The 22,240-nt window shown below is 46.5% G+C and overlaps 1 protein-coding gene across 2 annotated transcripts; it reads left to right on the top strand.

The window, feature by feature from the left end:
- The first annotated feature begins 931 nt into the window (after positions 1–931).
- LOC117051493 (transcription elongation factor A protein 3-like) lies at positions 932–21,212 on the top strand. 2 transcript variants are annotated; one of them, XM_033157909.1, is made up of 13 exons: positions 932–1,100; positions 6,989–7,051; positions 7,920–8,025; positions 9,843–9,975; positions 12,955–13,014; positions 13,690–13,767; positions 14,345–14,422; positions 16,183–16,343; positions 16,974–17,030; positions 17,851–18,006; positions 18,351–18,497; positions 20,290–20,360; positions 20,906–21,212. In XM_033157909.1, coding segments are annotated over exons 1-11 (963 nt in total). In that variant the 5' UTR covers positions 932–1,031; the 3' UTR covers positions 18,353–18,497; positions 20,290–20,360; positions 20,906–21,212. The 2 variants fall into 2 exon arrangements, with proteins under 2 accessions (XP_033013800.1, XP_033013802.1); XM_033157911.1 differs by lacking the exon at positions 932–1,100 and adding an exon at positions 1,625–1,659.
- Positions 21,213–22,240: the final 1,028 nt, after the last annotated feature.

The raw sequence follows: 22,240 nt of genomic DNA, 5'->3' as shown, positions 1-22,240 counted from the left end.
CCAAAAGGTTCTGTGGGGAAGAAGGCTTTTTTGGGGGGGGCGCGGGGGGGGCAGCTTGCCCTACTTTTCCCGAAGACAGCCTTGGACTTAATGGTCGCGTGTGTGTGTGTGTGCCCAATCCCTCTTTTAGATTGCAATAACTTTGAACAATGGACTTGTAGTATATTGAAAAATAATGGATCGGAGGAAGGGACTAGACTCCCAATTTGTTTTGTTTTGTTTTTTTATTTTTTGCTATTTTTGAAAATCAAATTGTTATAAAAAAAGAAAAAAGATTGCAATAACTTCGATGATTAAAGAAAAAAAAATGCGACAATGCTGCATGGGGGGGGGCGCCTTCCTATTTCCTTCTGCAGCACCCTGGAACCTTTGCGCCTTGGGGAAAAAAAGAGACAGGCGTTTCGGCGGCCAGTTTTACGCACCTCTTTGCGGGCGAAGTCAGTACCTCCGCCAACAAACTTTTGCAGGTGCAGAGGAGACGGAAAGCGGCGCCCATCTCCGGGGACGCCCGAGGGAAAGGGCGCTGCCCTGCAAGGGACCCGAGAAAGCCTCTCGCTCCCCGGGCCCTTCCAGCCACCTGCAGATGGCCTCCGGATCCAGCCCACCCCGCACCCACCCGCCTGAAATCTTTCCACCCCTTAATCCTCGGCTCCTATATTTAGCCCATCCCCCTAGTGCTATTTTGACTCCATGGCAGTCCTTTATAAGTGACCGAGTGGCCCCTCCCCTCCCCAGCACGCCTGCGTTATTTCGCCCTCCTTCCTTCCGCGTCAAACTTCTCCAGTGAGTGCGAAAACTTTCCCTTTATTCCGCAAGTACGTTCCCGCCTCTTAAAAAACACCACCACCAAAAATCACCAAAAACCAACAACTACAACTGACATAAAACCAGATCCGGATCCAGCTGGGTCCATTTCTTGCCCCCAACCCCACCCCCACCCCGCGACTCCCCGTTAAATATTTTCAGAAGCTCGCCTTAGTGAAGCGTGGCATAGGTTTGTTTGTGTTTGTTTTTTTTGGAGAGGAGAAGCCATGGGGCAAGCGGAGGAGCTGATCCGAATAGGCAAAAAGCTGGATAAGATGGTGTCCAGGAAGAACATGGTAAGAGAAACGGTGCGCGCGTGTGTTTTCGCTTTGCTTGTGTGCTTTTGTGTTTTAACTGCTTGAATTCGCAGGAGCCTGTCGCTGGCACTGGAAAGGTCCCTTTCGGGTTTCAAGAAACAGTTGTTTTTAATGTGGTTTCCTGTGGTTTTCTCACTGATCAGCAAACTTCTTGCAAAACCTTCAGAATCGAAGGAGGTGCAGCTGCAGCTCTCAACAGTTGCGGGGCGGGGAATCAGGTTTTTTTAAAAAACAAAAAACAAAAAAAAACCTTTTGCAGGGTTTGCGTTATAGCTGAGAATCGTTGTGCTCTTTAGGTGACCTGAGACAAGCAAAAATATATTATTTCATGTGTCGGCTTTGCTTAAAAGCCAGGTTCCCACCCCACACCCCCAAAAATCTGGGAAGTAGTTTTGTTCTCTCTCTCTTCCCCACCCCCACCTCAATCATATTTGTGAGAGCTTCAGTTTTCTTTCAGGGACAGTGTCTTCCCCCCCCCCCCCCAACTTGCTTCTGCAGATCTCCAAGTGGCCAGTCCCTAAGAGGATTTGGAGAGAAGGTATGTAGACAACAGGTGTTTGGCAGGAGTCTGGCAATGTAAATCTAATCTTTGCCTGGTGTCTTGCTGCAGGGATGGCAGCAGAGAAGTAAAAATAATGTATGCTGTGCGGGGACAGGGGAGAGAAAAGAGGACCGCCCCCCCCCCCGCCCCTCAGCGTTGCCTTCCTCCATCCAGCTACATGGGAATATGTGTGTGTGTGAAATAAAAGTTACATGCCACTCCAATCTGCAAGCAGTGAGAGACTCCAGGAGTTGCAGGGTTTGGTTTCCTTAGAATCATAGAGTTGGAAGGAACCAACTTTTATTTTATATACTGTGATCTTTTTATGTGAACTGCTCTGAGACCTCCGGATATATGGCGGTATATAAATTCTAATAATAATAATAATAATAATAATAATAATACAATGTTTTTTATGGGGTGGATAAATATACAGCTGTTTTTTATGGGGTGGATATCAAACCTGTGACCTTGGTGTTATCAGCCCCCCACACTAACCAGCTAAGCTATCCTTGGAACGAAGGTCAGTAGAGATAGTGGTGCCTTTGGGACATACGGTTTTATTATATATGCAACCTGAGCATAACATAGAGGGGCTCACAGCATTAGCACCCCGACAGATTTTGCTTCTCCATTAGTCACAGCTTTGAATCCAGGACAGCCTAAACATCTTTCTGTGTCTCCAGCTTGCTTCCAGCTCACTCAAACTACACTGGGGGTTGCGGTGGGGGTGGTGGGGGAAGGCCCAATGGTTTGTTCTATGGCACAGAGCAACTTCTTTGCTTATGCTAATTGTGGTGCTTAACTCGTCAGCCAAAGCCATTGCCAAGCCGAAGGGGCTGCTTTGGCAAGCTTGCTCTTGGACATCACACAGACACAGAATCCCAAGGATTGGAAGGGATTCCGGGCATCATCAAACTCATAACAATTTATTAGTACAATTGCAAAAGCAATTGGGGGGGGGGGTTATGTGCTATGTTGTACTGCATCGGGCAGATGCTTCACCTGTGATGGGCATAGGGTTATGTCTTTAATAGTAATATTTGATTAGGTTATCTGTGTTTTGTAAGTCATTTTGAGACATTCTGGATCCGTTCACATAACCCGGCTGCTGTCTCGCTGCTAGTTTCTGAAGCCGCATTCATAGCTACAATCCATATTGACCCTGTTGCTTCTTGACAAACGTTGCTTGATTTGTAAACACACACCCCTTGCCCAAATCAGCTTCAGTGCGACTAGAAAACCTATGTTGAATTCCCTTTATTCTTAAGAATGGCGTGTACAGTTAAGATGGCTCTGTTGCCCATGCGCAGATGAAAGCACATACAAAAATGAGTACGCATGCGCATATGATAGCATCATGAATAGAAGTTCCATGTTTCAGGGGTGGGGAAAGCAAGGAGGTCTTGTGCATTGGGTGAAGACACACACACACACCTGGGTGGGGAGAGAAACTGCTAATGTGAATGCTATGTACTAAGAAACCTAGAATCTTAAGAGTTGGAAGGGACCCCGAGAGTCATCTAGTCCAACCCCCTGCAATGCAGGAATCTCAGCTAAAGCATCCATGACAGATGGCCATCCAACCTCTGCTTAAAAACCTCCAAGGAAGGACTTGTTCTGATTGGTGGGAGATGCGAACTTTCCCATTTCACCTGGCTCTTCAAGGCACAGCTGTGGAGTTGAAAAGTGTCTGACAACAAAAGCTAGACAACCTCGTCGTCAGTGCTTGTTTACTCTGCCATGTGTGGCAATCGCACATTGGCTTCTGGAGCTGGGTGTGTTAGTAAACCTGATTGTAACATTTTCCTTTTTAATGATTAGGTCACTCACATGTGAGAAGGGAATCGAACTGAGTGCTAACTTTGTTTTAAAAAGCACCCCTAATGGGTAAAATAGGGATCTAAATGGGGGGGAGAGAGGCTAGAAAACGGGGAATGTGCTTGGTGGGTTAGGGACAACTAGAGGACATGTTCTTGCTGAGGACTTTAGGACCCCTCCCAGCAAAATGAGCAGGAGGGTCCCTGAAAGTGGCAGGGCTGGCTTACCACTGTGGGTGGGGAGCCTCAGAGCTGGGGGCCAGACGTGTCCCTCTCTGCCTGGCCCTTGGCTGGCTCTCCGCAGGGGTCATGTCCTCTCTCCCCAGACCTCACCCCTCATCAGCCTTGCTTTCACACTCTCCTTGAGCATTTTTGGCTGGCTGGGATGCTGATAATGCCTACTCCTTGCCTGGATGGAGGATAAAATGGCCTCTCGGCCCGGCCCTTGGAATTTGGACCCCAGGCCCACCCCCCTTGCCCGTTCTTCTGCACAGCAGAATGTGTTTGCCCTGTGAGATGTGTCGTTGAACTCCGATCAAGCCTCTTGCTTGTCTGCACGGAGGACAGAGAAGAGTGTGTGTTCAAAGGAAGCTAGCCCCCTTGTATAAAGGCAAAATTTGCATTTGTTACTCCACCCACTTTTGCCACTGGCCCCGCCCACCCTTGGCATGTCCCTTTGGAAGGTTGCCCATGAGGCAATGCAGCCCTTGGGCTCACCCCTATAACACCATATATGCCCAGAGTGGAGAGGACACAAGTCCACACAGTGCAAAATTCTCTAAGTGCACAGCTGCCCTTGCATTATCTACCTGTGGACGGGTTCTGTTGCATTTACTCGAGTATGGACACATTCTTTTTTTTTAAATGTATTTATATCCCACCTTCCCCCCCCCCCCAAGGAGCTCAAGGTGACATAAGTTATTCTCCCCTCCTTCCATTATTCTCCACAAGAGCCCTGTGAGGTAGGTTAGGCTGAGGTTCCAGGCCACCCGCCCAGTGAGCTTTATGACTGAGTGGGGATTTGAACCCTGGTCTCCCAGGTCCTAGTCCGGCACTCAAACCACTACACCACAATAGAGTTGGTGTAGGTCAGTGAATGTTTTGCCATTCTTATTTCACTTGAGCGGTCTGAGGATTTTGTCCTTCGGCTCCCCGAAGGTGAAACATGGAGCAAGATTTGCACCTTGAGTTGAAGTTAATGTTTGACTTCCCTTGCAAACTTTGCTCTAGTATGCGATGACTGTAAATAACTCCTCCCTACCCTCCTCTACCAGACCTCCTTCAACACCCACCCCTCCACAGACTTAAGGCCAGTATTTGAAGGTTCTGCTGCAACCACTGTAATTTTGCAGATAATGCTGGCATGGGGGGGGGGGAGAGGCTTTCCTGCTTTAGGGAGACTCTGACCTGGGAAGGAAGCATGAAGAAACACAGGAATCTGCCCTATACTGTGTCAGACCCATTGGTCCATCTAGCTCAGTGTTGTCTACACTGACTGGCAGCAGCTCTCCATCTGGAGCCTTGACATCTGGAGAGAGGGGTTTGTGGCTTAGGGAGAGACCCGAGGGCCAGTTTGAGAAGCTAGGTGGGCCACATTTGGCCCTCGGGCCTGAGATTCCCTACCCTTGCCTTAGGGACTAGAAACCTGAGCACACAATGGGAAATATGAAAGAAAGCTCAACCCCCCCCCAAAGTATTAAGGGTGCACTCACCCTATTCTAACTATGCAGGGATCGAGGAGTTTATGTCTTCCCCTCCCTGTATAGAAGTATTAACAGAAGAGTGAGGCTCCTCTTTGTCAACAACAACAACAACAACAACAACATTTATTATTTACCCCGCCCATCTGGTTGGGTTTCCCCAGCCACTCTGGGCGGATCCCAACAGAATATCAAAAATACAATAAAACATCAAACATTAAAAACTTGCCTAATAGACGGATGCGGAAATCAGAAGCTCTGCGGTGTAAAATGTTTGCAATGTGCATGTTTGTGACATCATCTTGGAGAGCAGTGGAAATGAATTGGTGATTCCCTCACCCACCCATCACCTTGTGAGAGAGTTTTTGTTCTCCCAAAGGCGAGAGAGCCCACTGGAAGTCATATGTGCTGCCTGCTTGGGCTGCTGTGGCAAATTGCAGAAGTTATTTGCGACGCAGACAGACGTTCCGTTGACAAGGAAATAACATCTGACTTTTGCAATGTCAGGTTTCCGCAAAGATCCATAGTGGTGTCAACACTTTCCCCCTGAAACAAATTTCTAGATAAGGGTCTGCCTGCTGGTGAGGAGGACAGGACGGGACATGTTGTCCCATGTTCTTGCGAATGGTACGTGTTGGCCACAGAAACCTCCAGTCCATGTTGTTTTCCTAATAATAATAATAATAATAATAATTTATTATTTCTACCCCGTCCATCTGGCTGGGGTTCATTCATTGCAATGTGCCAAATTCAAGCCTGGGCTGTGCCACTGGAAACCTGCCACCTAGAGCTGATTTGTAGTGGCATGCCAAAATATGCATAAGTTGAAAGGTGGGCAGGACTGTCGTGATGCATGCCGGGAGTCATTGCAGTCTGGCTCCATCGCAAGCACTGGCTGGTTGCCGGTCTGCGGCTCCCTTTTTACAACCGCAGTTGGACACTGAATTAGTATGGTCTCAAGCAGTGTCAGGAGTGAGCCAGCAATATCTGAGGCCCATCTTCATGTCTGGAATGTGACAGCATGAGAACGGGCCTTTTCTGTGGTGGCTCCCCAATTGAAGAATGCTCTCCCCAGGGAAGTTCACCCGGTTCGCCTTCGTTACATACTGTCTCTTTAGGCAAAAACATTCATTTTCTCCCAGTGGCAAGAACAGCAAGAGGCTCTGGTGGTTCATTGTGGGCCTCCTGCTTGAGCCGTGAACCTTAGAGTGTGCCTGCTGACTCCTGGCTCCACCCTTAGTGACCACTGAGGGCATCCTGCCTGAAGGTTATCCCTTGAAGCAGGTATGGGGGGGCCCTTTTCAATTCTAGAGCACCGCCTCCCTTTCTGGGCCGCCTTTCTGACACCAGCAATCACCAGTGAGCAGGGGTAAAAGTGGATGGAATGAAACAAACGCTCGTTGGCTGACATGCCCTTCTCTTTACAGGTAGGTAGCCGTGTTGGTCTGCCATAGTCAAAAAATAAAAAATAAAAAATAAAAAATTCCTTCCAGTAGCACCTTAGAGACCAACTAAGTTTGTTCTTGGTATGAGCTTTCGTGTGCATGCACACTTCTTCAGATACTTCTCTGTCCTCCATCCAGGCAAGCCAAAAGCACGATCGGAGTTCAAGGATGTGCCCTAGCCAGGAAACTCCCAAGGGCCAGATACAATGGTCTTGGAGGGCTGCATCTGGCCCCTGGGTCTGAGGTTCCCCACCCATGCCTCAGAGATTGCCACTGACAATTCCTACATTAGGCATATTGCAGGAGACAAGGAGAACCTATTTTAAGGCACGCCAGTATTGTTTGTTTCTCCGCTTCTTAGGAAGGAGCTCTCGACCTACTGAAGAAACTGAACAGTTGCACAATGACCATCCAGCTGCTGCAGGTATTTGAATTCTGGGGCATAAATACTCTGAGCCATCGAGGTGCTCTCTAGACATTTGCCTCATCCTAAAAAGGGTGTTGGGAGAAGTTCAGAAAAGGACAACCAAGATGATCAGGGGGGTGGAGCAGCCCGCTACAGGGAAAGGGTCCAGCATTTGGAACTCTCTAGTTTAGAGAAAAGGTGAGGGGAAAGGCGGCATGATAGATGTTTCTAACATAATTCATGGCCTCGAGAAAGTGGATAGGGGAATGTTTTTTCCTCCTCTCATAACTTGCATTGACATCCAATGAAGTTGAATGTTAGAGGATTTGGGACAGATACAAGAAAGTATTTCTTCATGCGGTGCATAGTTAAGCTGTGGGTATCACGCCCAGAAGAGGCCACAAAATTGGATGGCTTTGAAAGAGGATTGGACAAGTTCATGGAGGATGAGGCGACTAGCCATGATGCCTTACGCTCTGTCTCCATGGTCAGAGGCAGTAATGCTTCTGAATACCAGCTGTTGGAAACCACAGTGGGAGAGAGTGGGTTGGCTGCTGTGAGAACAGGATACTGGACTAGATGGATCATTGGCCTGACCCAACAGGCTTTCCTTATGTTTGCTGGAGCACAACTCCCATCATCCCTGTCACGCTGGCTGCTGCTGATGGGAATTGTAGTCCAACAACATCTGGAGGTCACCGCTTTGGCTTTGCAAGGTCAACTCTGCCTGACATGGGCCCCTGAGTCCTCCAGCTGTTCCCTGGTCCCTTTTAAGTCGGGGATGTGAAGGATTAAACCAGGGACCTTCTGCATGCAAAGTGTTTGCTCTGTCGCTGAGAGCTCTTGCATAAAATGTCTGGTGATCCCTCTTCTCTCTGCCTCTCAGACTACAAGAATCGGCGTGGCTGTCAACACAATCCGCAAGCACTGCGCTGACGAGGAGGTGGTCACTCTGGCGAAAATCCTCATCAAGAACTGGAAGAGGTTGTTGGGTAAGAGAGGGGCAAGGGCTTTGTTGTGGGTGGCAAAAAAAATGCCAGCAGGTTCTCTTGAGTATCACCATTAGAAAGCTGCTTAGACTTCAAGAAAACAGCATTAGCTGAGGGTGTTGAGATTTGTGAGGCCTAGTGCCCCAAGGGAGAGGGACCTGTAGAGCAATGACAGGGGATGTGTGGCCTTCCAGATGTAGCTGAACTACAACTCCCATCACCCTTGACTCTTGGCCATGCTAGCTTTGGATAATGGGATGATTTTGGGTAAGAGAATAGAAAATGAGAGCCCCAGCGTTTCCATATTGAGACACTGGGGACTAGTAGGATGCAGAGCCTATGTAGCTGGGGGTGAATATCAGTTGATACCGTGTGGGTGTTGCACACCATACAGATGATGGTGTGAGAGTGAGGCCCAGGCAAGTAAGTGTGCCTGTTGCCACTCTCCAACGCCGTCTGTGCATATGCAGCCGCCCTCAAATAGACAACCGAACAGCACTAGTGGGGCTGTGGTTTACCATGTATGTTTCTTCCCGGGAAGCAAAATTGGAACTAAGAGCTTCTCTCATAACCAGTAAGGTTTTTTTGTGGTCTTGTAGTAAGGTTAAAGCTAACTGGGAAATGATATGTAACAAATTGAAAAAGATGTTTAAAATAACATTTGTAAAAAAACAACACCCAGAAGCTTTCCTTTTGGGAATTATAGGGGTGTTGTTCCCTATCATGTTGTTGTTGTTGTTGTTGTTCAGTCGTTCAGTCGTGTCCGACTCTTTGTGACCCCATGGACCAGAGCATGCCAGGCACCCCTATCCTCCACTGCCTTCCGCAGTTTGGCCAAACTCATGCCAGTCGCTTCGAAGACACTGTCCAACCATCTCATCCTCTGTCGTCCCCTTCTCCTTGTGCCCTCCATCTTTCCCAACATCAGGGTCTTTTCCAGGGAGTCTTCTCTTCTCATGAGGTGGCCAAAGTACTGGAGCCTCAGCTTCAGGATCTGTCCTTCTAGTGAGCACTCAGGGCTGATTTCTTTGAGAATGGATAGGTTTGATCTTCTTGCAGTCCATGGGACTCTCAAGAGTCTCCTCCAGCACCATAATTCAAAAGCATCAATTCTTCAGCGATCAGCCTTCTTTATGGTCCAGCTCTCACTTCCATACATTACGACTGGGAAAACCATAGCTTTAACTATAGGGGTCAAACTACCTAAACAGTATAGAAATTTATTCATGTATGCAACTACAGCGGCAAGAATGTTATTTGCCCAAAAATGGAAAGAATTAGTAGTCCCAACAAAAGAAGAATGGATACAAAAACTTATGGAATATGCAGAAATGGCGAAACTTACCAGAAAAATAAACAAACCAAGATAACAAACTTTATATAAAAGATTGAAAATGGTTTATTGAATATTTACAAACAAACTGTAAACACATAAGAACATTGGCAGGATTATTGTAATAACCTGAAGTTTCATGAGAGTATATATTTAAAGTAGATGAATAAAAGAATAAGTTAAGTTAATTTGGAATATGCAGGAAATGTAAGAAATAAATTTAAGGAACCACAGAAAGAGGAGGAAGGAAGTCGAGTTTTGAAATGTTAGAATGATTGTAAAACTATTGAAATGTATATTACTGAAAATCATAAAAATTAAAAAAGAAACTTTTTAAAAATTAAAACGAGATGCTCACAAAGCAAGCAGAAGTGTGAGGGTGCTAGCAAAATATCGCAGGGCATATGAAATTAGTAATGAAACTAGCAAATATATAAGACTTTACAATATTTGATTGTACCTGGATGTCCCATTTTCTCTCTTTTAGAGTCGGGGACGGAGAAGAGTAAAAAGGAGAAAGAGAGAGACAAAGGGATTGATAGCCCTGGCTGGAAAACCGAAGACACCATTTCCCACCCTGTGAATCTCTGCAAAAGTTCTGGTGGAAAGCAAAAAGACCGGTATTCACATGTTAGGGTCATTCACAGCTTCTAGTGCAAGGAGGTGCAATTGTTGATTTGAATCAGGTCCTGTTGTCTTCCCTCGAAAAAGCGATTCTGTTGCAGATATCACATTTTCTGAGTCGACAAATATTGTTAGTGGTAAAATTGCTATCCCCCCACCCCCCGGTTAGCAGTAAACCAAAGGAAAGGGAGATGAAAGCAATGGATGCAGGAAAAGCAACAGAAAGAACAAGTTCTCAAAGTACCAGAAATGTTACATAATTCGCAATGCGTTACAGAATTAAGAAATGTTTTCACCAGGAGCAACACTTCTTACCACCATTTCTAACTTACCTGCAAAGATATACCTCTGTAGCCTTCTCCTTTGCTACTAGAATTTAGCCAAATGTTAACATATATATGATGATATAATTTGCTGTACGCTACCCTTAGATTCCTTTGAGATGGAGGGCAGTCTAGAACCATATATGTTGATGATGAGCAGCAGCAGCAGCAGCAATAGCACAATATTATTATGCCTAAGTGACTTTTTGCATCTGTAGCTGGTTTGTATTAGGGAAAATTGCTCTGCAAAAATGTGTATACAGTCGCACCTTGGTTTTCAAACAGCTTAGTCCTTGAACATTTTGGCTCCTGAACGCTGCAAAGTGACTGTTCCGGTGTGCGAACTATTTTTGGAAGCCGAACGTCTAACGGGGCTTCCGCGGCTTCCAATTGGCTGCAGGAGCTTCCTGCAGCCAATCGGAAGGCTCGCTTTGGTTTCTGAACGTTTTGGAAGTCTAACGGACTTCCGGAATGGATTCTGTTCGACTTCCAAGGTACAACTGTATTTGGATGAATCTGTTGATGAAATTTCGGGATGCCATAGGCTGGTGTGGAAATGTGGAGAACTGAGATTAAGATTGGAAAATGAGAAACGGAAATGGAGAGGTTTCCCCCATCCCTACTCAAGAAATTTAAGTTACAGGCAGGTAGTCGTGTTGGTCTGCCATATTCAAAACAAAATAAAAAATAGTAGCACCTTGGAGACCAACTAAGTTTGTTCTTGGTATGAGAGAAGTGTGCATGCACACGAAAGCTCATACCAAGAACAAGAAATTTAAGTTTTAGATGAGTCTCCAGAGTGAGAGGCTTAACCAGAATGAACTCACTTAGATGTCACCCCTAACTATTTTTAAACGGGATTTCCTTGAAGGGCAACCGTAGGGGCATTTAACTGGGCCTAGGCATATGCAAAAAAGCTCCTGCCCAATTTCTAGGGTGTTTCTTGTTTTAACCTAAGAGACGGCATCTTGTTAAGCAGGCACTCACTTCGCCATGGTGTTCTCTGCTTGTGCTTGGAAAAATGCCCATCTTGGTTGCCAGGCCCTGTTTAGTTTCACTTTCCACTTCAGCGCTTGTAACAGCAACTATATCGCTTGTTCTGTGTCATTTGCAAAATGGTGGAGTGAGCTAGGATTGTCCCTGGACCTTGTTAACCACTGTTTGACAGATGGCAGAGCTGCTCTGCGCTGATAGCTTTGGGGAATGCTCTGAGCTCCGTTAAACAGAGAGAGCTTCCAGTGTTCTTGCTGCTACCCAGTTTGCTGCAGGTGCTGAGCATCAGAAAGGTAAAGCTTCGTTTTACAATTGTCTTATGGCTGGCAACCAGGTGGCATAGAAAAGATTCAGGGCATGGATCCATAGAGCAGGGGTCAGCGAACTTTTTCAGCAGGGGGCCGGTCCACTGTCCCTCAGACCTTGTGGGGGGCCGGACTATATTTTGGAAAAAAATATATGAACGAATTCCTATGCCCCACAAATAATAAAGAGATGCATTTTAAATAAAAGCACACATTCTACTTGTGTAAAAACACCAGGCAGGCCCCACAAATAACGCATAGATGAGATGCATTTTAAATAAAAGGTCACATTCTACTCATGTAAAAACACGCTGATTCTCGGACCGTCCGTGGGCCGCATTTAGAAGGTGACTGGGCTGCACCCGGCCCCCGGGCCTTAGTTTGGGGACCCCTGCCATAGAGCTTTATTTGCAGGGCTGTTGCTGCCATGTTGGGATTCCAGCTTTGGCTGACCAGACACACATGAAGACTAGGGTGCAGTCTTCTTATGAGATGCTCATTTTATCAATTTCCACAGGTGCTGCAATGTGACAGGAGAAAGGCACAAGCCCCTCCTTTTTAAAAAATAAAATGAAGATTTCTGGCTAGCCACATGCTTGTGCCTTCCTCCTGCCACATTGCAAGACTGGTTTTCATTTATTGGTAATGCCAAGGCAACATTATATTGCTCTGGGGATTTCCATGTTAGGACGGAATAATGTGCATCATTAGCATTATTAAATATAAATCAAAGGGGAAAATACGCATGTGTGCCCCATGCCACAGCTTGGGAGTCAGAGGTGGGTCTGGGGTATGCACCAGTTGAAAACTACTGTGCCAATGTACATTTAATGCACATTACTGATATAAAGTAGGTGCAAATTTAGAATTTATATGTTGCGGGAAGCAAGCCAGCTAATTTCCCCATCCAAATCAACCCAGATAAATACTTTAAATATTTTGCACCCCATTCTGGATCACACCAAATCTGTTCCTCTTCTGTTCATTTAGCCCCAGTTAATATCAGTTCAATTCTCTTTCAATTATTTCTCTTTTTTTAAAAGGCATTTATGTACTGAACACACTGTAAGCAGAAGATAATCATACAAAGAATAAAGCAATTAAAATTCCTCATGAAGCTGAACATAAACCTTAACACCACCTTATGTTGCCTGCTGGACTAAGAAAGCCTTTGGCAGGGCTCAGAGTTAGCTCCCCTTATATTCTATGATAAGTTCAGGAGGTAAATTCTGCCAACCGGAGAAGCCACATCTACTGCCAGCACAGACATTGAGAAGCATGATGCTGGAGATGGCAAACTGAAGAATGCCAAATTCAGGCAATCTAACATCATGCTATGTCTCTCTATACGCAGAGATCCAAGAAGTGCTTCAGCTACATCGAAAAAATCCCACTTGGAACCTAAAAAAGAGAGGTACGTGTCCTTATCTTTCATCAGTGGATCTCATAATATTTCAATTTCCTGGGAAACAATCTTGGCAGTGGAGACTGATCCTTTAGGGCAAGGGGCTCACTGCCCCACCTCCAGTCTGCCATCAGGCAGCCCCACCTGCCTGCATTCTTACCTGTGACCAGTCCAGGAGGTAGCACTGCCTATTGGCTTCCTCCTCCTCCTCCTTGGTCCCATTGTTACCCTTGCAGTACTCGGCAGGGAGGAGGATGGGGACAAAACTAGACTTGGTTGGCTCTGCCTATCCTAGGCTCTGGCTCCACCTGCCTTCTGGACTCCCTACATCCCACCCCACCAGTTCCAATGGGCTCCCGCCATGGAAGACCCTTGGCCACGAAGTCCAGGCATCCATTTCCCAGGTTAATGTTAGGGGGTGGAGATTGCATAGCTCGGTGATAGGACACGTGCTTTACCTGCAGGAAGGCCCAGGTTCAATCCCTAGTAATGCACCTCCAGTTTAACAATCGGGTAGGAGATGATGGGGAATAATCCGCCTGAGACCCTGCCGGTCAGAGTGGACAACACCAGGCTAGATGGACAACATAGTCCAATCTGGTCTGAGGCTATGTGTTCCAAGCTAACAGTCTGGTAATTCATAGCTCTTTTTTTGCACTTTGTGCCCTTTCTCCCCCGAAAAAGAAGAGACTCCGAAGACTCGAGATCTTCTACCTCCACTGCTGCTTCCTCCTCTTCTCCCAAGAGGCTGTCAACGGACAGGTAAGCTACATTGTCTGCCTTGCTGATGCTGCATAATATGCCATTGCTAGCTTCGCAAGACCAGGAGGGCTTTTATCCCTGTTCTAGTCCATAGTGCTCAGAGAAATTGTTTGACTGGTCCCTTGAGAGGATGGGCGGTTTCCTAGTCTAGTCCTTCCTGGTTCTTTATTTCATAGGTTACCCTTCATCTTCCTTGAAACGCTGAGCCAAAAGCTGCTCTAATGAACAGGGTCACATCCACAGCATACATTTGAAGAAGCACGTGTATACCGCTTTAACAGTCACGGCTTCCTCAAAGCATCCTGGGAGCTGTAGTTCATACCTCACAGAACCTCAGTTACAAGCACCTTTAGCAAACTGCAGGTCCCAGAATTCCTTGGCGGAAGTTTAATGTGGCGCGGTGCTGCTTAGTGCAGATGGGGCCATTAAAAGAACTACACATTATATACTGAGGATAGCGGCCTGGGGTTAATGTTAATAAAATTTAACTATACGTGGGGAACCCCCGCTCCCCACTCCCGTTGCAGTGAGTGTGTTTGGGCATCTTATTTGTTGCACCTCTTTGTCTTCCTTACAGGAGGGCCTCCACTGGCTCCAACCCAGCTGCATCTCCTCCCGGGTCTCGGAAAAATTCTACCGATAGCAAAGAGGAGAGGTATGGCTGGGTATTTGTGTGTCTTCCCCCAAGTGGGGAGGGGGAAGATGAAACTGGATATAAAGATCCCCCAGTGAGCTTCATGGCTGAGTAGGGATTTCAACCCTGGCCTCCCAGATTCTAGTCCCACGTTCTAACCACAACACCACACTGCCATGAATTTGAGTCACAAAAAAACATTAAGGAGAGGCTGGCTGGATCACACCAATGGTCCATCTGGTCCATTATCATTTTCCCAACAGCTGTTAATCAGATGCCCCTAGGATGCAAGTTATTGCTTCTCCGCAAATGGCATTTTTGTGGAATATTCTGCCCATAGAGATCTTCTGTTTCCACCTTTAAACAGCTGTTGTAAATGTTTCTATTCTGCCAGGCTTACATCGGCAATGAAGAATATCTCTCTCCATAGTATTTACTTGATGGTCTCTGATTTTAAAGTACAGTGGTACCTTGGGTTACAAACTCTTCGGGTTACAGATGCCGCTAACGCAGAAGTAGTACCTTGGGTTAAGAACTTTACATCAGGGCGAGAACAGAAATTGCACGCTGGCGGCACGGCGACAGTGGGAGGCCCCATTAGCTAATGTGGTACTTCAGGTTAAGAACGGTTTCAGGTTAAGAACAGACCTCCGGAACAAATTTAAGTTCGTAACCAGAGGTATCACTGTATTTTAATGTGTTTTTATTATATATAGATATTATTGTATACTGCTTTGATATTTTTTACAATATAGTGGTGTGTGTGTGTGTGTATACTAGTACATTAACCCCGTTAAATTAATGGGCGCTAGAACATATGTGGTCAAACTGTTGCCCTAGCAACGTCGGGGACATGCGCAGAGCTGACTGAGCGGCTCTCGCTTATCTCATTTCCCCCCCCTAACAACGCGAGAGCCGCATGACGTAGCCAGCTCTGCGCATAGCGTCCCTGTTGCCCTAGCAACATCGCTCCAAGTCCCAACGGCTGCGCTCCAAGTCCCAACGGCTGTCCGTGGGGCGCATGCGCAGTAGCGCAATCCCACGGACACAGGGACTGGACGCAGAGACACTTATTATAGGTTATATATATATATATATATATATATATATATATATATATATATATATAAATATGATATTTGTATAAATAAGTAAAATAAATAAACCTGAAGGATGCCTATATCCATCAGGACTAATAGGCGTTGGTAGCTTCGTCCTCCATGAATTCGTCCACTCCCCTTTTAAACCACTCAAGTTAGTGTCCATCTGTTGACATACCTTGTGGCAACGAGTTCCATAAGTTAACGATGTACTTTTTAAAAAGAAGTGCTTCTTGTCCTTTCTGAATCTCCCAGTTAGTTTCACTGGGTGGCTCCCCTGTTCTAGCATTGGTGGGGGGACTCCGTTATTGCTAGTGTGCAATTGCCTTGCAAGCTGAATTTCGGAGAGAATAGGCTAGAACCAGAAGGAGATTTTTTAAAATAATAATAATAATAATAATAATATAGAGAGGAGCATTTAGTTATTCATTTTTGTGTTTTTATATTGTAATCCTCCCTGTGATCCTTGGATGAAGAGCAGTATAGAAATTTAACCAATGAAATGAATGTTATGTAAGCCCCCTACCTCTGGTCTGGAGCGGTCCAGGCCTAGACCACAGAATACCTCAGTAAGAATTAGGCTTAAAAGGAGAGCCTACCTTAGGTAGGGGGGACGTTCTTCATGGTAATATTTGCCATCTTCTGCTTTTGCAAAGTCCTGTTGTTTTCTGCTCTCTTCAGATCCCATAGCAAAGCTAGGCCAGATGTGCCCAAGACCCCAACCAGCCCCATCACTCCGACATTTTCATCTTCTACCTGCTTCTTGGCATCGTGCTACCTGACAGGAGACTCCGTCCGGGACAAATGCATTGAGATGGTCTCCGCAGCTCTGAAAATGGATGGTGAGAGGCCAAAATATGCCTGTGTGGCTCAAGAAGCTTTCCAGCTGGGATGGGGAAGCAGAGGGCCTTCAGATGGTGTGTAGGCTGGGGGCGGCGTTTGGGGGGGGGGAGAAAAAAGAAAAGAAAAGTAGTGTGAGGAGAGGTAGCTGAGGCAGCTCTCGGTGGTGGCTGCTCTCACTCCAGTGTTACAATGCGGCCAAAAAAAAATGCTCAATGGCTTTTGGTGTCCTGGTTTTCACTTTTTAAAATATGGCAACCCTAGGTTAGGGAAGCAATGGGGAAATGCAGATGGAATCCAGAGAGGAAAATATGGATAACGCTTCATTGAACAAACTGAACAAAAAATAGTGTGTAATTCAAGTAGAAAAACAAAGCCTCAAGAGAGGTTTTGTCTTTCTTAGTACAGACCTTGTACAGAGGAAGGAGACATTAACACATACACAGAGGAGAAACTCCTTCAGAACTACCAGGGCATGAGCTGCCTCAGCCAAAGTCCTGCCACTCGGGCTGGTTGCTAAGCAACCACCTCACCCTTTCCCCCTCTCGACCTGTTGGCTTTAATGCTAACAAGAATTAACTCCTAAGTTGCACACAGAATGATCTCTTCTGTTGCGCTTCCTTTCTCCTCAGATGATTACAAGGAGTTTGGAGTCAATTGCGACAAGATGGCAGCTGAAATTGAAGATCATATCCTTTGGATAGGATGGGTACTGTGGGCCAGAACAGTGTTTTGCTATCACTCACTCCAGGCTGTCTTTTAGTCTTACCTTTGTAACGGGCTCTATGCATAACAGTATTACTTCTAGGCTCCAAACAGATGAGACATTATTATTATTATTATTATTATTATTTGTATCCCGCCCTCCCCAGCCAAAGCTGGGCTCAGAGCCGCTAACAACAAGTAAAAATAGGACAGTGTAAATAAAATCACACAATTAATTAAAATACATTCTAAAATTGATTCAGAATCAAATAATGGCAACCATGGGTTAGAGTTCTATAAGGATTACAGAAGGAGAGAGGTTAGACGGTGCCTTGACCAAAGACCTGGCGGAACAGCTCCATCTTGCAGGCCCTGTGGAAAGACGTCAAGTCCTGCAGGGCCCTAGTCTCTTGTGACAGAGTATTCCACCAGATCGGGGCCACGGCCGAAAAAAGCCCTGGCTCTGGTCGAGGCCAGCCTAACCTCCCTGTGGCCGGGATCTCCAAGATGTTTTTCTTTGAAGACCACCAGGAGAGGTGGTCCCGTAGGCACGTGGGTCCTAGGCCGTATAGGGCTTTAAAGGTTAAAACCATGAGTCTGGCCCGCTGTCTATGATGCATGGCAATCGGGGTTTGGGGCAGAGATCTGTTGCTTTGCCTCCTACCTGAAATCCTTTTCGCTAGCGATGTTGGGGATTGAACCCGGGGTCTTCCCACACAGAGTATGCGCCCTGCCAACTGAGCTGTGTGACCCATTTCATTCTGTGTATTATCCTTTTTGCCTTTTCTTCCTTGACGCCTCCACATATCTACCAGGAGCTGAAGGGCACCGATATGAAGTATCGCAACCGTGTGAGGAGTCGCATTAGCAACCTGAAGGACCCCAAGAATCCTGGCTTGCGCCGAAACGTGTTGTCCGGAGCCATTCCGCCCAGCCTCATTGCCAGGATGACGGCAAGATGTAAGTAGGGAGGAGAAGGAACAGGCTGGACCTATACTTTTTACATCCGTGGCGGGGAATCTCTGTCCTCAATAGAGGCAATGAGGCCATTTTGGCCAAGCCTCACCTTCCTTCTGCACACCTGGCATGTATGGGATGTCAGGTTGTGAGCAGGTAAAAGATGCGACTGGGCAGAAAAGGGGGTTTGCAGGGATGTGAATTGATCTGACGGCCTCTGCAGCCTCCTGTGCGTTGGTCTTTGCTGGCCCTAACAACCAGCTGACAGTTTGGGCTTTGCAAAGTGCTGTGGCCAGTTTAGGACTGGTAGGACAGAAAGTCTGCTCTAACTAAGTAATTAATTGCAGGAAATGGCCAGCGATGAACTGAAGGAGCTAAGGAACGCCATGACCCAAGAAGCCATCCGAGAGCATCAGATGGCGAAGGACGGAGGCACCACAACTGACCTCTTCCAGTGCGGCAAATGCAAAAAGAAGAACTGCACCTATAACCAGGTGAGGCGAGGTGGGCTGGGCTGTTGGGCAAGACCTATCAAGCACGGGCAGGTTCACATGGTAAAAATAACAACAACAAATCTCTCTGTGCTTCACAAGAGATCTTGCAGTGAGCGAGAAAAAGAATGCAAACGATGTTAATTTACACATTGTGCTGTAAGGTAAAGGGACCCCTGACCATCAGGTCAAGTCGTGTCCGACCTCTGGGGTTGCAAGTGCTCATCTCGCTCTATAGGCCAAGGGAGCCGGCGTTTGTCCGCAGACAGCTCCGGGTCATGTGGCCAGCATGACAAAGCCGATTCTGGCGAACCAGAGCAGCGCACGGAAACGCCGTTTACCTTCCGGCTGGATGCGGTCCCTATTTATCTACTTGCACTTTGATGTGCTTTCGAACTGCTAGGTGGGCAGGAGCTGGGACCGAGCAACGGGAGCTCACCCCATGGCAGGGATTCGAACCGCTGACCTTCTGATCAGCAAAGCCTAGACTCTGTGGTGTTTAACCCACAGCGCCATCCTGGGTCCCTCATTGTGCTGTAGATATAGTCAATTCAGGAACCACAGAAGAATCTGAGCAAGATCTCTACCCAATACATCAATATATATGTTCAGTGTGCTTTTTCCTGGGGGTACGCTCTTTTTGTGAATCTTTGTACTTTTGGGCATTTATTGTATTTATTTTTCCTGATTTGAACTATAAAATGGTGATTTTTTTCCCTTGTGTCAAAATGAGAGTACCCCTAAACATTTTTGGTGTGTGGGGGCGGGGGGAAGCACTGTATTATGTTTAATAAAACACAGTGCTTTTTAATTACGTGTGAAACATTTCGGCTAGTGCCTTCATCTGCTGCTCTGATAGCAATGATATTGATGCTGTATCCAACGTGGCAGTTATAGAGCTCGGGGATGTCACACTCTGTATGCCGTCATTCATCAGAGCCAAGCAGTGCTGGTACTGTCCTCCAGGCTGAGGCCCCGCGGTGATAAGGTGCCCGGTGTGTACACCAGAAGGTCTCCCTCTTGCTAACATGGTTGGATTTGTCGGCATCTCTGCAGCTATTACTGATAAGACTGATAGGCTGCGGTTCTCAGAACTGAAATTATTGCTCCCCTGTTTAGGTCAAGATTGCAAATTTGTGGTTTCTAAAACGTGTGTAGATGGGTGTAGTTTTACCCATGTACTGGATATGACCCCCCCCTTTTTTGCACTCGGATTATATTGTACGTGTGCAGGTGGTGCTCTCTCTTGAGTATATAGTCTTTATATACCATTTAATGCAAAAAAACGGGCTTGCAAGTTGCTTGCAGATTATAAAGACCAGTTACACAAACATATAAAAATCCATCATTCCTTTTAAAGCCACTTAGCAATTAGAACATGAGCTTTGGGTTGAGAGATCAAGGGAATGTCTGTGTAAACGGATGCAATATAATATAGATTGATATATAGCTATAGGCATTGTGTGTTGTGTGTGTGTGTGTGTGTGTGTGTGTGTGCCCTGCCAGGCTCTTTGCTCTGTCTTTGGACTAGCAGAAGGGGCAAAACGCAAAGCAAGCAACTGTGCTTAATTTATGTAATTTATGCAAGTTGCAGAATCCCGCTCCTTAGCGCAAGATTGTGGCTTAAAGCTTGATGTGCCCAAATTGATAGTGGCAATGAAAATGCTGGAATTTAGTGTGAGGATAAATTTTGGAAGCTGGGCAGGATCCTGCGGGACCCTTTGCTACTGGAATTGTGTGCTCCGTTTGCTCAGAAAGGCAAACACCCTGCTCACAGCTGGCTTTCTCCTTCCAGGTGCAAACACGGAGTGCTGCAGAGCCAATGACGACCTTTGTGCTGGTAACGAGTGCGGGAACCGCTGGAAGGTAGTATTCCCACCCCCCCACCGCAAAAAATAAGTTTTTATCTTTGCACATTTTTGTGTGTACACATCATACCTTAAATATGCATTCATTTTACATTTTGGAATTCTCTCAAAATCTAGAGAAAGGCTAAAATGGAAGGAAACTTTCAATTGTGATCATGTATCGGTTTGGGAAGTTTGAATGAAGTTTACTTAAAATGCAGGCAGAACAAAAATCCTGAGCATCCCTACCATGCCACAAAGGGAAGGGATGTGTGTGCCTTCTCTTTCCTTCCTAGCATACCAGCTTTACCTCTGTTGTCCCTCCATTGCGAGGACATCCCATTTAGATATGACCCAGGTCCCACAAGTTAAATCCCAGTGTTTGGAGGTCAAAATCTTGTGGCCAATTCCTCAACCAAATCTGGGGAATGACCATGTTGGTGTGTGGTGAATTGTCTTTCTGTGGACACCTGGGCTGTTGAAGGTGAGGCCAAGTGGGGCTTTCCTGCATGCAGTGTCCCAGAAGATCCAGCAATGTTCAGAGAGTGTCCCTTTCCCTTGCAGTTCTGCTGATGTTCCTTGAGCCAGCCAGTGATGGGAAGATTATGTCCTGTCGCAGTCGTTCAGGAGAAACTTCAGAAACTGTCCATTGAAGAAATAACAGCAGGAAAGTGGAGGGGTGCCCCTCAAAGGTGGAATGCTGGATCCTAGGGATGAAATACTTAAAAGGAATGGTGATGGTCTGTTGTTAATTCAAGTGATGGAATGATGCCACTATTAGGAAGGCTGTGTTCTGCGAAACATACTGGGCCAGTGCAGAATTTTGCTTGAGTGTGGAATTCCACCTCTGAGACTCCACATTTTCGTTTTTTGTTTTTTTTAAAGTTTATACCCAATAAGCTTTGAAATTGCATGCGTGGGCAATATATAATGAAAATCTCTGAAGCCCTGGAGTGGATGAAGCTTCTTTGTCTTCAAGATATGGGCCACATCAGTAGCCTGCAAAAGGTCTTCCTTCCTCTGCCCCAACTCGCAACACTTCCTTCAGATCTCAGAACCTAGCTTTTCACGATACAGAATTTAGATCATTTTTTATCAGTGTAGGATGCCGTTCTGACTGCAGCCCATTAGCTTATCGTGTGCTGTTGGGGGATGACCTCTTTCAGAGGATCAAATGCCAGATGTGGCCCTCTGGGCCTCTCCATGTGGCCCTTAGGACTCCCCCTCATTGTGCCTCCTTGAACGCTTTTGCCCTAACTGGAGTGTGTCTGGACTGTTAATGCCCTCTTGTTTAACAAGATAGAGGGCTGGGGGACCTCTGGCCTTTGGGTGGCTTCCTGTACAAAGCAAGAGTCCCCTATGCTGCTCTGTACACTTTTGCATGCAGCCTTCCTCTCCCTTTGCTTTTAGGATATCCGTCTACAACTTGTAGGTTGGGAACGGGGGTCCCATCATAACCTAAAGTGCATCGCCTAAAGTGCATGCTCCAGTCCTGCCCCCTTTTGCTTAGGGATTTTCTTTAAAAGAGAAAAAAGTGACCAGCATGCCCAGGAATATGAGCCTTCTTTACTCCTCCTAGCAGAAGAGGGAATTTCAGCAGACGTAGTTTCTCCCTCCCCTATATGACAAGCTGTCATCTGCCAACATCCCCTCATTCCCTCTCCTATGAAGCTGCCTCAAGCTGAGCCAGACCATTGGCCCATCTGCCCAGGGCTGCTTTCCTGGGTCCCTTTAATGGTGATGGCGGGACTCTGCATGCAAAGGTTTGCTCTGCTGCTGAGTGGCGGTCTCCCCTTGCGTCTGGTCACTATGGAAGCAGGAAGGTGGACACATAATGCTTTTTCAGAAGGGTTCCAGGCTCCAGGCTCTAGCTCTAGGGCAGAGGTTCCAAAGTGTGGC

The sequence above is a fragment of the Lacerta agilis genome, chromosome 8 (assembly GCF_009819535.1).
Source record: "Lacerta agilis isolate rLacAgi1 chromosome 8, rLacAgi1.pri, whole genome shotgun sequence".
Taxonomy (NCBI): Eukaryota; Metazoa; Chordata; class Lepidosauria; order Squamata; family Lacertidae; genus Lacerta; species Lacerta agilis.
Note: the sequence above shows the minus strand (reverse complement) of the source record. Positions and strands in the feature narration are given on the sequence as shown.

Excerpts from the sequence above, each read along its gene's own strand:
- LOC117051493 (XM_033157909.1), top strand. The coding sequence starts at position 1,032 with ATGGGGCAAGCGGAGGAGCTGATCCGAATAGGCAAAAAGCTGGATAAG. Across the intron at positions 1,101-6,988 it reads TGGTGTCCAGGAAGAACATG|GAAGGAGCTCTCGACCTACT; the intron begins GTAAGAGAAACG and ends TCCGCTTCTTAG. Across the intron at positions 13,768-14,344 it reads AAGAGGCTGTCAACGGACAG|GAGGGCCTCCACTGGCTCCA; the intron begins GTAAGCTACATT and ends TCTTCCTTACAG.